The 13,129-nt window shown below is 35.8% G+C and overlaps 1 protein-coding gene across 1 annotated transcript in view; it reads left to right on the top strand.

Annotated features, from left to right (window-relative positions):
- The window catches only part of CPLANE1 (ciliogenesis and planar polarity effector complex subunit 1), a 61,688-nt gene that overhangs the window by 3,450 nt on the left and 45,109 nt on the right, over positions 1-13,129 (top strand). The window contains exons 6-15 of the mRNA XM_051642659.1: positions 493-649; positions 1,440-1,543; positions 1,693-1,875; positions 3,333-3,582; positions 4,563-4,715; positions 5,540-6,297; positions 8,330-8,514; positions 10,162-10,242; positions 11,045-11,209; positions 11,927-12,100. Coding sequence (XP_051498619.1) covers positions 493-649; positions 1,440-1,543; positions 1,693-1,875; positions 3,333-3,582; positions 4,563-4,715; positions 5,540-6,297; positions 8,330-8,514; positions 10,162-10,242; positions 11,045-11,209; positions 11,927-12,100 — 2,210 coding nt within the window. The remainder of the gene's footprint in view (positions 1-492; positions 650-1,439; positions 1,544-1,692; positions 1,876-3,332; positions 3,583-4,562; positions 4,716-5,539; positions 6,298-8,329; positions 8,515-10,161; positions 10,243-11,044; positions 11,210-11,926; positions 12,101-13,129) is intronic.

The following is a 13,129-nucleotide window of genomic DNA, read 5'->3' as shown; positions in this document are numbered from 1 at the left end:
AGTGTAACCCTCCTGCCATGGACAGGAGCAATTCCCTCTAGATAGGTTGCTGGAAGCCCAATTTAACCTTACTTAGAACACTTCCAGTGATGGGCCACCCATGACTTTTTGGTTCATAGCAGGCTACTGTTAATTTTAGTTTCTGAAATCAGACTGTCCCTTGTTGGATGATGTTATCCTCTCTTGGAGAAGCTGTTCTAGTTAGAATGCAACTTCCTTAGTTATATGGCATGCATCAGTATTTATTTGCATGTTCCATACATATAACCCAAGTTCCTGTCCCATAAAAGTAATTCTCAGTGCTCAGGCAGGATTTTAAACTCTTGTAAACGTAAAATGTTTTTCATTTGTCAGGTGTTAGAAGAAAAATAGTTTGGTTGTTTTTTTTTTTCACGTGCTTTAGATTTTTTTTTACTACATATTGGTAGTTCCATTCAGCGTAACTGAATAGCCTCTTGGTTTCATTATCTTTTTTTATTTGTTGCTGCTCAGTTCTTTGCCATACCAGATCCGCTGGATACAGCAGACTTGTTCTCTTGTTAATTTGGTTCCTCGGTGTGTGTCGGTGAAGTCAAGACAAGCTTTGCTGTGTGCATTTTCAGGAGATGGACTTCTGCTTGCAGTCGCTGTTAATCAAACTGATCCGAAGGTATGAGTAATAAACAATTATTAATTTAAGGTAATAGTTCAGTTTGAGTGCAGTGGTTTACAAAGATTTAATAACATGTCTTTGGAAGTGATTTTGTAGCATTCTTGTTGATATGTGTAGTTATGTTCACACTGGTATCCATACCTAAAAAAATCTGCTGCAACATGTAGTATTTTTAATGCTGCTATTCAGTTAAGAAATCCATGTAAGTGCCTCCGTAATTTCTAATCTCCAAGAAATACAAGAATAAATTAATTTTAGTGACTTAATTGTACCTTGAAGGAGTCTGGATGATTCTCAGTCAGACCTCGGCCTAACAGCTGTTGGGCATTATGCTATGTGTGCATTTCATGATGTTATTCATTCTAATGACTCAGAGGCCAAACCTTAATGTAGTTTTTAGTGCTTATGATGACAGAGAATATGGATCAGTATATTTAGTGTACAAGGATGGGATGATTCAGTCCTTCAAAGCTGCAGTTGTTAATTCACTAGCAGGACTACAGAAGAGTGATCTTAAATTATTTTGAGAGGTTTTTTTAGTTAATGTTTTAAAAAATTGAATTTAAAATTATATAATATGTATTGAGTCTATAATAATATTGATTTTAAAAAAATTAGAAATAGGTATAGAAATTAATACTCTAAATAGTAATAAATATTGAAGTGGAATGTCACTTTTATCTCTAATGCTTTAAGTACATCAGATGTAATGCATAATATAAATAGTTTTTTATAACAATGATATTTTGATACAAATATTTATATTTTGTTTACATTTTTTTTCTAGGCAACTCAAATTTTGTTTTTAAATACATTGAATTTTGTAACTGTTTCTGGTAGCCTTAAAGGTTGTAGTAGCAGGAATAGCACGGTCCCATCCAAGTTTATCAGGTCAGTAGCTGATGATGTTTCTGTTGGTGTTATGGGGGTTTTGGGTTTGTGTTGTAGGGGATTTTTGTTGTTTTTGTTTGGTTTTAACTGCCCTAACCTTTTGATACAGAAATTTGACAGAGAAAAATACTTTTTCCTGACCAATTTAGATCTTACTGGGTTGCTGATATGAGTTGGACTCCAGATAGCCTTTTCTTGGCTTGCATGTTAAAACGTGGATCTTTGATTTTATTGACATGTATGGGTGAAATGCTGACCTTGGTTACTTCTGGCTGCTCTGTAGAATTTGGACCAGCAGAATTTATTCCACTTCATCCACTAATAACGTACAGGTAAAAGGAGATGAAAATATTTATACGTTTTTGTCATGTGATGTTATCTTACTTTCTAACCTATTTTTCACAATTTTACATAATTTTCATCTTTCAAATTCTTTCTTCTGCTTTTCGTGTGTCTTCTAAATATGTTTCTCATTCATAGTTCTCTTCTTTTTCTTATAATGGTTTTGTTGTGATGAAAATTGGCATTGTGACAAAGTAAGTATACATTGAATGATCGTTTTTTTAAAAAGTGTTTTAATTTAGTAGTAATTAAAAATAGCATGTTTTTATGATGCAAGAAGAAATAAAAACCTACAGAAGTTCTAAAAATGCAGATTTATTTTAATTCAATGGTATTTCGCCCGTCACTATTTGATTTTACCTGTAGAACTTTATACTACTTTTCATATCAGATATTTTTAAGTTTTCATGGACAAAAACTAGTTAACTATTAAAATGTTTTTTTTTAGGGTACTCCAGATCCAAATTTTTTAATTATGCTTCTGGGTGCACAGAGGGATTTCTGTTAATGGTTTTTAGCATAAAGAAAGTTACAAAAAGTAACACAGTCTGAATAACTAGAGGAAACAGAACAGAATCTGAACTGTAATATTAAAAAAAAAATAATCTTATTAATTCTGCCTAACTAAAGCCAGATAGTGTGTAAATGTAACATCTCATGAAAACACACAAAAGCATTGTAATAGCTTCTTATACTGGGTGAAAAATTAGATAGTAAAATCTATTAAAATACCTCAATTTGGTTATTTACTGAATGTACACAGCTGGTTTTTTTTCAAATAATTCTCTACTTTTGGACTAATAAGAAATAGAAAAAAACTAATTTCCACATTATTTCAAAGCATGGGACTAATACTTAAGTAAATGAACAACACAGCTTTCTAGAGCTAAATAAAGAATGATTTATTTATAAGAAATTACTTTATAAGACCTCTTTTGTGTCAGTGCAGGGGAGTTGGAACTAGATGATCTTTAAGGTCCCTTTCAACTAAACCATTCTAGGATTCTATAAAGTACTAAGATATCTTGACAGTGTTTTTTTTTTCATGACTTCATTAGAAGCTACTTAGAATTTGATCTTCAAGTGCTTATCATACACAGTAAGAGCTAGATAAGAAACTTTGGTATAAAATCTTGAAGTCAAGTTATGCAAAAATATATGTACTTGTGAATTAAATAATAGGATATGGCAAGCTTTTTTGTTGTGGGTTTTTTTTTTTTTTCATTTAAAAAGTTGCATTTGAAGTAAAATGCTGGTATCTTGCAAGTATAAATAGTGCTTTCAGTAGTGCTTATCTTGCAGAAATGTAGACACTTAGAATTCTGAGTGGATTTACTGAGACAGCTGTGTAAGTCCTGTTATATGTTCCTGAGTTATTTCTTCTCTATTCTGTTAATGATTATTACATATGAGAGTTTTTTAACTTTTTAATGTATCTTCATTTTAGACAGCAGCATTCTTTTTGTCAAGACTCTGGTCAGTCTCTTGGTTCTTCAGATTCTGAAAGTGACCTTATGAGACAGAGATTCTCTGTTGCTTCACATTCAAGATTACCCTACCTCATCGTCTCTGATGGATACATGATAACAGTGCTTAGGTTTCCTAACAACCTTTCACCATCAGGATTTGTAAGATCCCTTTTGCTTGATTCAACCCAACAAATTGAAAATATCTATCGGAATTTGCTGAACTCCAAGGTAGGGTTATGAGTTGTTTTGTAGGCTTTAAGTAAAAAATTTATGTGTATACAAAGGCGTAATTTTTGGACTGCGTAGCTCAATCTAGCTTACTGTGGTGTTTGCTTATAAAGTTGTTTTGAGAACAGCATTGATCTGGAAACCAGTGAATACACTGTTTTTCTCTGAAATTGTATTCCTTTGATGTTTTGGTGACATTTTTGTAAAATGCAGTAAAGGGAACAGTCTTAACTGTTACTATATATTATTTCTGGAACTATAAAAGAAATTGGAATTTCTGTATCTATAGAGTTAGTATTGACACGTCTTGTGACCAACTCCTTTGTTAAGAATGGTACAGAAAGGACCTGTGTTAGGCTTCTGCTGCTTTAGAGCAGTCCCAGTGGTGCTGTGCTCATGGGTCCACTTAGTCCCCAGTTGAGGTTGTCAGTGAAAGCTTGATTGAAGCTTTTTTTTTTTTCAGCCTCTTTTGAATTGAAGTAAGTCTCTGAGAAGGGAAATCTGTAGAGGAAGAGGTCCTTCAGCCATGTGAGGTAGAATAGATAAAAAGTTCAGAATTTTTGCGTTTGCTGAAGGAATAAAACTTCTCTTAAATAATCTGAAATACAAACTGAGTTGAGAGAACTGAGTCATGATGGTATTCATACACAAGGTGGAACAAGTGGGCAAAGATTTATGGATTTAAGGAGATACTTGACTAAAAAGAATGAAAGCAAGCCCTACACACTGGCAAGCTCATAAGATCATTTCAGGGATCAAGAAAGCAGATTATTTCAGAGTAAAGCGAAGTAAAGTGATCTGGGGCAGAGAAAATTCTGCATTCCTGATATGCCTGCTGACCTGTTCTCCCTTTTTGTCTGGGACTTTTAAACTGAGGCTTTTTACTGAAGACACTAGTTTCTTTCTAATGTTTATAAAGTGTCTGGTTTTATTGTACTAAAGCCAGATAACATATTGTGCGTTTTTCTTATTTCTTTTAGTCTAAAGGGACGCCTCTGTTTTTAAGATCACTGTTGTCTTTAAAAGCTAGTCTTCTAAAACATGCTCCAGACCAAAGTTCCATCTTTTCCACCATTCCAAAATTCCTGGAAGAGGACGCAACCGAAATGAGTGAGAAAACCATGGATTTACTGGTACTTAATAGCATTTTTCCATTTGCAGTTATGCAAATAATTTAATTTTAAGGTATTGGAAATGTAAAGAGTAATGTTTTTCACATAATATAGGTATATTTGCTCTTACTAGGTGTATTTAACCAATTTTTAGTATATAGGTGCAAGGAATACGTTATTTTTCTCAAATGATACTTTATTTTTATTTTCAAGCATCTTAATTATTTCAGCAGTGCATTAACTTTTTGAAATATATGTGCTAATCTACATATATATCAGTTTATTGTAATTTAATACATGAGCTTCACTTTACAGAAAAATGTAACATTTCGTAACTGAGTATACTGGGGCTGTCAAGTATGTTGATAAGAACTAAAATATCATTATCCTTAGTAAAGAAGATAGTTATCCTCAGTTTGAGGGGATTATTCCATCAATTCCAAAGTGTGACCTTGTCTTTTGGAAGAGCAGTTTTCTGATCAAAGTTACTATGCAGTCTTTCCCAAGACAATTTCATGCTTTTGGTTTTTGATTTGTTCTTTGAAATTTTTGAGCTTTTGTAAATGACTTTTATATCTTACAGGTAATTGGCAAAACCCCTTCCTTATACCCTGGGGTTAATAAAGGACAGGGTTTCACTTTCTGATTTAAAAACTACTGCTGTGTTTACAGTGTGGGTTTTTGTTGTTGTTAGGAAATTTAATTTCTGTCTGCACAACTATTCTGAATGGCCACATTTAATGTGACATCTAGATGAAACAGCTGTGAATTGGACTTTGCAGACTATGCTCTCTCAGTAGACTTGAATTAAACTGTAGATGTATTTTTTTTTTTTGCCTGATTAGGATTGCGAAGAGGAATCAGATGACGAAAAGCAGTTTTGCAATAGCCCTTCCAGCTTCTGTAGCCGAAGAACCCATTCATTTGTTGGTAAAGCAGATCAAGGACACTTAGAATTTGCATCAATGTTTGATACTATCCATGCAAAAGACAATACTGAAGAGAAAGATGCATCATCAGTGGAACTCTCTTCCATTCGGGAAAACCTCCTTGCTGCATGGCAGATAGGGATTTCAAAAACTATGGAGGAGAAAGATACATTGCTGAATTACACAGTGAACTGCATTATCCATTTTTTCAACATTCTTCAGTTTGTGAAAAGTTCTTTGCTAAACCAGGATGCATCTTTAAATAAGTCTGTGAACAAGACTCACTGGATGCATTGTGTCCTAAAATGCTTTCAACAGTGTTTAACTGTCTTGCACTGGCATTCAAGAGCCAGTCTAACTGGGCATGTGGCAAAGTTGACATTGCAAACTTTAAAACTGTTGCTTATACAGCACCAAGATGAATTGTTCTCAAAAAGCCTTTTGGCATGCTTCTGTCTTTTGAAAATGGTTTCCCATACTCTAAGTAGTGTGTGTCTACTACAGTATGAGAATTGTTTTGCATCCCCTCATGATAATAGTGTTGTGGAACTTGACTCTCTCACTGTGCCTGTTTTCCAAGTTCTTGATGAGACTACTACTCAGCAGTTCAGCTCTCTGAAATCTCTTCTTAGAGAGCCTCCTCGAGTGAACCATGATGCAAAAACAGAAAAAAGGTAAGAATGATCTCTGCACAGAGAAAAAGAAATATACAGGACAGGTGACTGAGCTCGAGACCAGTCAGGTCCTGCTTGACTCACGTAATGTCCTTCCATGATAAGCTGACCTGCTTAGTGGGTGAGGGAAGAGGCTGTTCATGTCACTTACCTGAACATTAGTAAAGCCTTTGACACCATTTCCTGCAGCATTCTCATGGAGAAACTGGCTGCTCGTGGCTTGAATGCGTGTGCGCTCTGTGGGTAAAACACTGGCAGGCTGAGCTCAAAGAGCTGAGGTGAATGGAGTGAAGTCCACTTGGCAGCTGGTCACAAGTGGTGCTCCCGAGGACTGAGTGTTTGGGCCAGTTCTCTTTCATATAATTATCAGAAGTACTTCCTCACAGAGAGGGTGATTAGACATTGGAATGGACTTCCCAGGGTAGTGGTAGAGGCAGTGTCCCTGGGTGTGTTCAAGGAAAAGCTGGATGTGACACTTAGTGCCATGGTCTAGCCGATGTGATGGTGCTGGTCATAGGCTGGACTTGATGATCTTAAAGGTCTTCTCCAGCCTTGGTGATTCTGTGATCAATTATCTGGATTAGAGTATTACCCTCAGTAAGTTTGCAGTTGACTCCACGTTGGGTGGTAGTGTTGATCTGCTTGAGGGTAGGAAGGCTCTGCAGAGGGACCTGGACAGTCTGGATTGATGGGTCAATTGATCGTTGGGCTCAGTTATATGAAATGTCCTTTCCAACCTAAATGATTCCATGATTATGTATTATGGAACAGCAACTATATTTTTAATTATACAGTAATAACCACATTGTTTTGTTTCTTTTCTGCGTCACATCCAGCGGAAAACCTTGACAATGTATTAACTCATGTATGTTAGGGCTCAGACCTGTAGTTGAATATAGGTAAGTTATGTTGACTTAACTGATCAGCCAGCCAGTTCAGATATAATTGGTGAGTTAATGTCTCAAACCAGGTCTGGTAGTGCAGCACCAATCCAGGCATTGCAGGTTTTACTGCCTCTTGCCCATTCTGCTCCTCATGCAGATATCTAACCTCTATCGAGCCAAGAGGCTGCTCATATGCAGTATATCTACAATGTTGATTTAATGAGCAAAGTTTGCCCTAGAGTATGGATATAGTGTCCCAGTATGTGGAAACTATCAGAGCTATTTCTTCTTTGAAGACGTACGCATAAACTTGACAGAAGCGTGCCATCCAGTTGTTAGGAAAGTATATTATTATCACTGAAGTTTTTCTCTACTGCAGAACTTGGATCAAAATCTGTTAACCACAGGAGCAAACTGTTACTTCTCAGAGATTTAGAACCTAAGTATTAAAGCTCACAAATTTAATCTCAACTATGGTAAATTCCGTGTACTTGACAAAATATAGTACTATGTTTATTACAAATTTGATAGACAAATTTCTGTTGTCTCTGAGAAGATAATTCACATTGTTGATTAATTGTGTTCCACATTCTGAGCACTGTGCAGGTGACTGTATCTATTAATAACGGAAGCAGCAGGGCTAGAGAGGAAGGTGCAAATGTGTTGCAATTCCATGCAAGCTTTTTCAAGTCCCTGACAATGTGTATTTGCATGTATCAGTGAGCTTATAGCATGTTTGAGCTGGTACATGTAATGTTACTCTGCTGGGCATCAGGGACTTGATAGCTCTAAAAGCATGCTCTGTGTTATGCTTTCATTTTATTTTTACTCAACCTTTTGTATGAAGGTACTGGTACCTGTTTTGAGGTTTATCTGTGTTACCTTTTTCCATTGTTATGATAGCAAGGGAATAATTTTGGGTGCCTTGAAGTATATTGTTGTGTTTATGCAAATTCAGAAGAATCATTGCTTGTTGGTCAGAAAATAAAAGTGTTTCCTTTTATTCCACTCATTAAAGTAAAGAAAGTAGTTAACATAAAATACTATTTAATATTCTGATGCATAATGCAAAATAGGTAAGAAAATAAGAAAACTATGTAAGTAACTGTTAACTTGATTTTCGTAATGCTGTACTTCTTGAACTACAGGTTGATTGTACTGTGGCGATTATTGTATAAGAAGGTGGTTTGGTATCAGATGCAGCTGAACAGAAAAGTGAACAAGAATGCAGAAGAGGAGTCTGTTGTCTCATTGCTTTTAGGTCATATACAAGCGACCCTCCAATCTTCAGGAGTGGTGTTAGAACAGCATTGGAAGATTAATTCTGTATCTGGTTAGTACTTTGGAAAGAACTGCAAATGTCAGGTAGTTGCAGGGTTAACTGAATACTAGGAAAATGACAAACAATATCTGACTACCAGATTTAAAAAAAGTTGATAGTGGGTCTTCTCTTAAAATTCTGATCAGAACTTTTGCTTTAATACTTCATGTCCCAGTACACCTGTAGATTGTATTAAAATTTTAGAGCTTGTTGAGCTAAATAAGAATACTGTGTTGACTTCAGTTTGCTTTGAATCATGTTGTAGATAATCTGAATGCAGGATCTGCATTCTGATCTCATTTGAACTGGAGGTTAGACTAGATGATCTTCAGATGTTCCTTCTGACCCCCACCACTCTGTCATCCTGTGATTCTGTAGTTATTTGGTCATTAGTAGACAGGCATCACAAGGTGTCTCTTGCTGGATTTCTATGTAGAAATCCTGTTCACTCCACGTGATCACTTGGGGTATGAGCATGTTGTGTATATGAAACTAGTCAGCTTCAACTAGGCATCTAATTAAGTGTAACCTAATGTAATAAACTTACATTGTTGTATTTATTTTGCAAGCAGTTTATGGTTGTAGCCTTATGTCCTATACATTACTGTCCTGTGTTCTTCCTTTACCTTTCCAAACTAAGCCCAGCTTTCCATTTATGTCTCCCATCACAGTTCTGTTTCGCCTCCATTTTCTTAATCTCTCTCTCTTAAATGATGCTTCTGACTTCTCTTCCCATATGACTGTACAAGACATTAGCTCTTTCATGTCTCTCACTCGTCCTAACAGTATATGCAACTGTCCAGCCTGCCTTTCTGCTCTTTCCTTGTGAGGAATTCAATTTGCCAGATAGATACAGCACAATTGGATAAGGCAGAGTAACATGTATGTAGATGGACCAGGCAGTAGCTGAACTGGCTAGCTGCTAGTAAGCGGGATAGAGTGACACATTTGTCCCAGTCTTTTCAGATGTGGCAGGGCTATTTCTTTTTTCCCTTCTGCTTTGCCCAGGAAACGTGCTCTTTTACAGTTAACTTTCTGTGAAAGCATTTAGGAATTGACCAATGGATTAAAAATCAGAATGGGAATAGAGGTGGAGAGGTCCCATTTAGAAGGATGAAATGTGTAACAGTCTGTAGACCTGTTGTTTTAATGAGATTTTAAACTGAAAATGAATATATATGTTCAACTTGCTAAATAATTTTACATAATTTTAAATAATTTAGACAACTACTTTTCACATTGAAAAAACATTTCCACATCACAGGAAATAAGAAAAGAGATAAGAGAAAATGTTTTTCCCTGTGAATAACTATTGAGTGTTTTGAATACTTAAGTTTCTAACTATAGTTAACATTTATAATGTTTTACAATCTAAAAAAATAACCCAATTACTGAAAAAGTTGTATCCTGAATTGCTTTTTTCATTAAATAGTGAATTAGCAATTAAAAAAAAAAAAAGATGGGAAGGAGTATTCCAAGTTGTCTTCTCTCAGGTGCTTAAAACTCAATTATAGCCCTGAGAATGGGTATTAGCTGAAGATTCACATTTTTTTACCATGTTTTTCATAACCCTGTAATATTGAAGTGCTTTTGTGTTTGCACATATACAACACTTAACTGTGTAGAGATTTTAATTTGTTATATGTATGACTCTTGTAGGTGAGGAGAAGTTCCTTTTAGGCTCATACAGAGAATCTGTGGACATCTGGAGAAGGTGCCTTTGCGAAATCAAGGCAAAAGGTAAGGGATAAAATCTTTTAGAGTGGAGAGGGTAAGTTGTATAATCACTTTTTGTGTTGTTTCATTACTCTTATTTGCCCTTCCAAAAAAGGGGACAAGACACAGAAAAGATGCATATTAGAAATTAGGCTGGAATTTGAATAGACATCATTCAAAGCTTATGTCTGATTTCTTCCCTAGAAAGTTCCATGCATTCCTATTTTTGTAACAGAGTTTCCTTGTGATTATGAAGTAATTGGTACAGAAAAGCTCTAGTTCTATTTCTGAGCAGTAGCTATACAATCAAAAGACTTTTCATGTGGGCAATAACAAAACAAAATAATTTCTGATGGGGTTTATTCAGAAGTCGATTTCAGTAAGATTCCATAGTCTCTTCACAGGCATGAGAAAATTTTTTTACTGCTTATTATGATGGGGAATACCTCATGCAAATAGAATTCAGGATATTGGAAGACTGATGAATGTATAAACAATTTAATTGTGGTTTAGGCATCCTTTCCCGGAAGGCTAAGCTCCCTTTGAGCAATCCTGTCTTTGTGTCTTTACTATACACTGTATTGTTTTGAAAACTGCCAGCTCCTTTGAAGTAAAGCTGTTGTGGATGAGTTTAAACTCATTAATAACTTACAGGCTGTAGGAGGATCTTCTCTCCTAAAACAGCTGCTCCTGAGTTCTGCTGCCTCTCAGAGTATGTGTTTACATAGCTGTGTTTCTGGAGATACTTTTGAATCTACTGTGTCTGTTTTATGTTTACTGTTTCTTTTCTAACTGGACTTCTGCACTTCTTTCTCTTTTAATGCAGGAGGAAAAAGAACACGTTTTCTTCAAAGTCGATATTATCTTGCAATATTATTTTGCCATCTGTATGAATACAACTTGAGTGAGGCTCAGGGACTCTGTGATCATCTGGTAGGAGAGATTCTAAGGCGATCACAGCTCTCAGTGTGTCAGATGGAAAAATTTTCTGGTGTGTTTATATTGCATAAAAATGTGATAAAGTATGTTGATAATGCTCGAATAACCTAGTGTCTAATTTCTGTACCATCAAGCACACACTTGACAGAAAGCTTTTCTTACACTGGACTAAAGTCTGTTTTCAGTGACTTTAAAGATCTTTTTCTGATCCTCAGGTGTTTTTTCAGCTGCACTTGTTGGTAAGATTTTAGACAACTTTAACTGTATAATTAATAGTGAAGCTTGGCCTATTAAGTGTTCTTACATTCAAATCCGCTGAAGAAAAATAAACAGGGGAAATGAATTTAATATTGAATTAACATTTTAATAATATAACATGATAAAATACTGGATTTTAGATTGGTCTCCAGTCCTAAATTGACAGTGGGTATTTTTTGCAGATTCTTTAAACTTTTTTATGTTAAGTTAGAGGATGAGTTATAAAATTACCAAATTTAAACAGTTCTTTTTTACTTGATGCTGATCTAAATTTAGATATTAGAGGTCTGCTTCTAGTAATAAAAAATCAGATATAAATGTACTTTGATATTAATGTAATGTGCAATTGGGATAAAACATTAAGCTCTCCCAAGTCCTGAAAGCTTTGCCAAAAAATTAAGTAATTGCTTGTTTCAAAGCAATAATTTACAAGCTGTGATTAAACAATTTCAGCATTCAAATTTAAAATAATTTTTCTTTTAACGTTTTAATTTTGCATCTGTTTTTTTAGATACCAGGTATTATCAGCATGAACTATGGATGGTAACAGATGTTCATACAGAAACTGCTATGGCTGTGATTCGATCCATGGCACGATTCATGGCCGCTTACTTCACAAATCAGCTGCTTTATATCTTTCCACCACACCGGGTTAACATCCTACCTCCACTTCACATCCAACAAGGTATTTCACTAAAATCAGTTTAATTTGCTATGCTTAACTCTTACGGTTTCTTTACGTGTATATAAATTCTATCTGTTACGCTGTAACTGGATGATTCATAATTTCAGCACAATTAACTAAATGTAAAACAACTTAGTTTTTTCAGGTACTTTTGTGGAGTGGTGGTTGTGTCTGTGGGACTGATGTTTTGCATCTCATGATTATTGAATTAAAGAGTTTGATGTGTGGAATTGAATTATGTCATCCATAGAATAGAATCATGGAATTGTTTAGGTTGGAAAGGACCTTTAAGGTATTCGAGTCCAACCATTGACATAACACTGCCAAGTTCACCACTAAACCATGGCACTAAGCACAACATCTACATGTTTTTAGAATACTTCCAGGGATGGTGACTCAACCATTTCCCTGGGCAGCCTATTCAGTGTTTGACAACCATTTCAGTGAAAATTATTTACCTAATATCCAATCTGAAGCTCCCCTGGCACAATTTGAAGCCGTTCCCTCTTAATCTATTTCTTGTTTCTTGGGAGGAGAGACCAACACCCACCTCACTACAACCTCCTATCAGGCAACTGTAGAGAGCTCCTCTTCACCATGCTAAACAACCCCAGGTCCCTCAGACGCACCTCATAACACATGTTCCCTGGGTGTTCTCAGTCCCCTCATCCATATAATTGATAAAGATGTTAAACAGAACTGGCTCCAACACTCAGCCCTGGTGAACACCACTCGTGACCATCTGTCAGCTGAGTTTAACTCTGTTCACCGCAACTCTCTGGGCCCAGGCAACCAGTGCTTTTACCCAGCAAAGCATACACCTGTCAAATCCCTGAGCAGCCAGTTTCTTCAGGAGAATGCTGTGGAAAACCAAGTCAAAAGGCTTCACTAATGTCTAGGTAGATAACATCCACAGCCTTTCCCTCATCTATTAAGCACATCACCTTCTCATACCAGAATGTGCCTTTCATAAACCCATGCTGACTGGGTCTGATCACTTGGTTGTCTTCTATGTTGCCACCTGATGGC

The sequence above is a fragment of the Apus apus genome, chromosome Z, assembly GCF_020740795.1.
Source record: "Apus apus isolate bApuApu2 chromosome Z, bApuApu2.pri.cur, whole genome shotgun sequence".
In the NCBI taxonomy this organism is placed as follows: domain Eukaryota; kingdom Metazoa; phylum Chordata; class Aves; order Apodiformes; family Apodidae; genus Apus; species Apus apus.
Note: the sequence above shows the minus strand (reverse complement) of the source record. Positions and strands in the feature narration are given on the sequence as shown.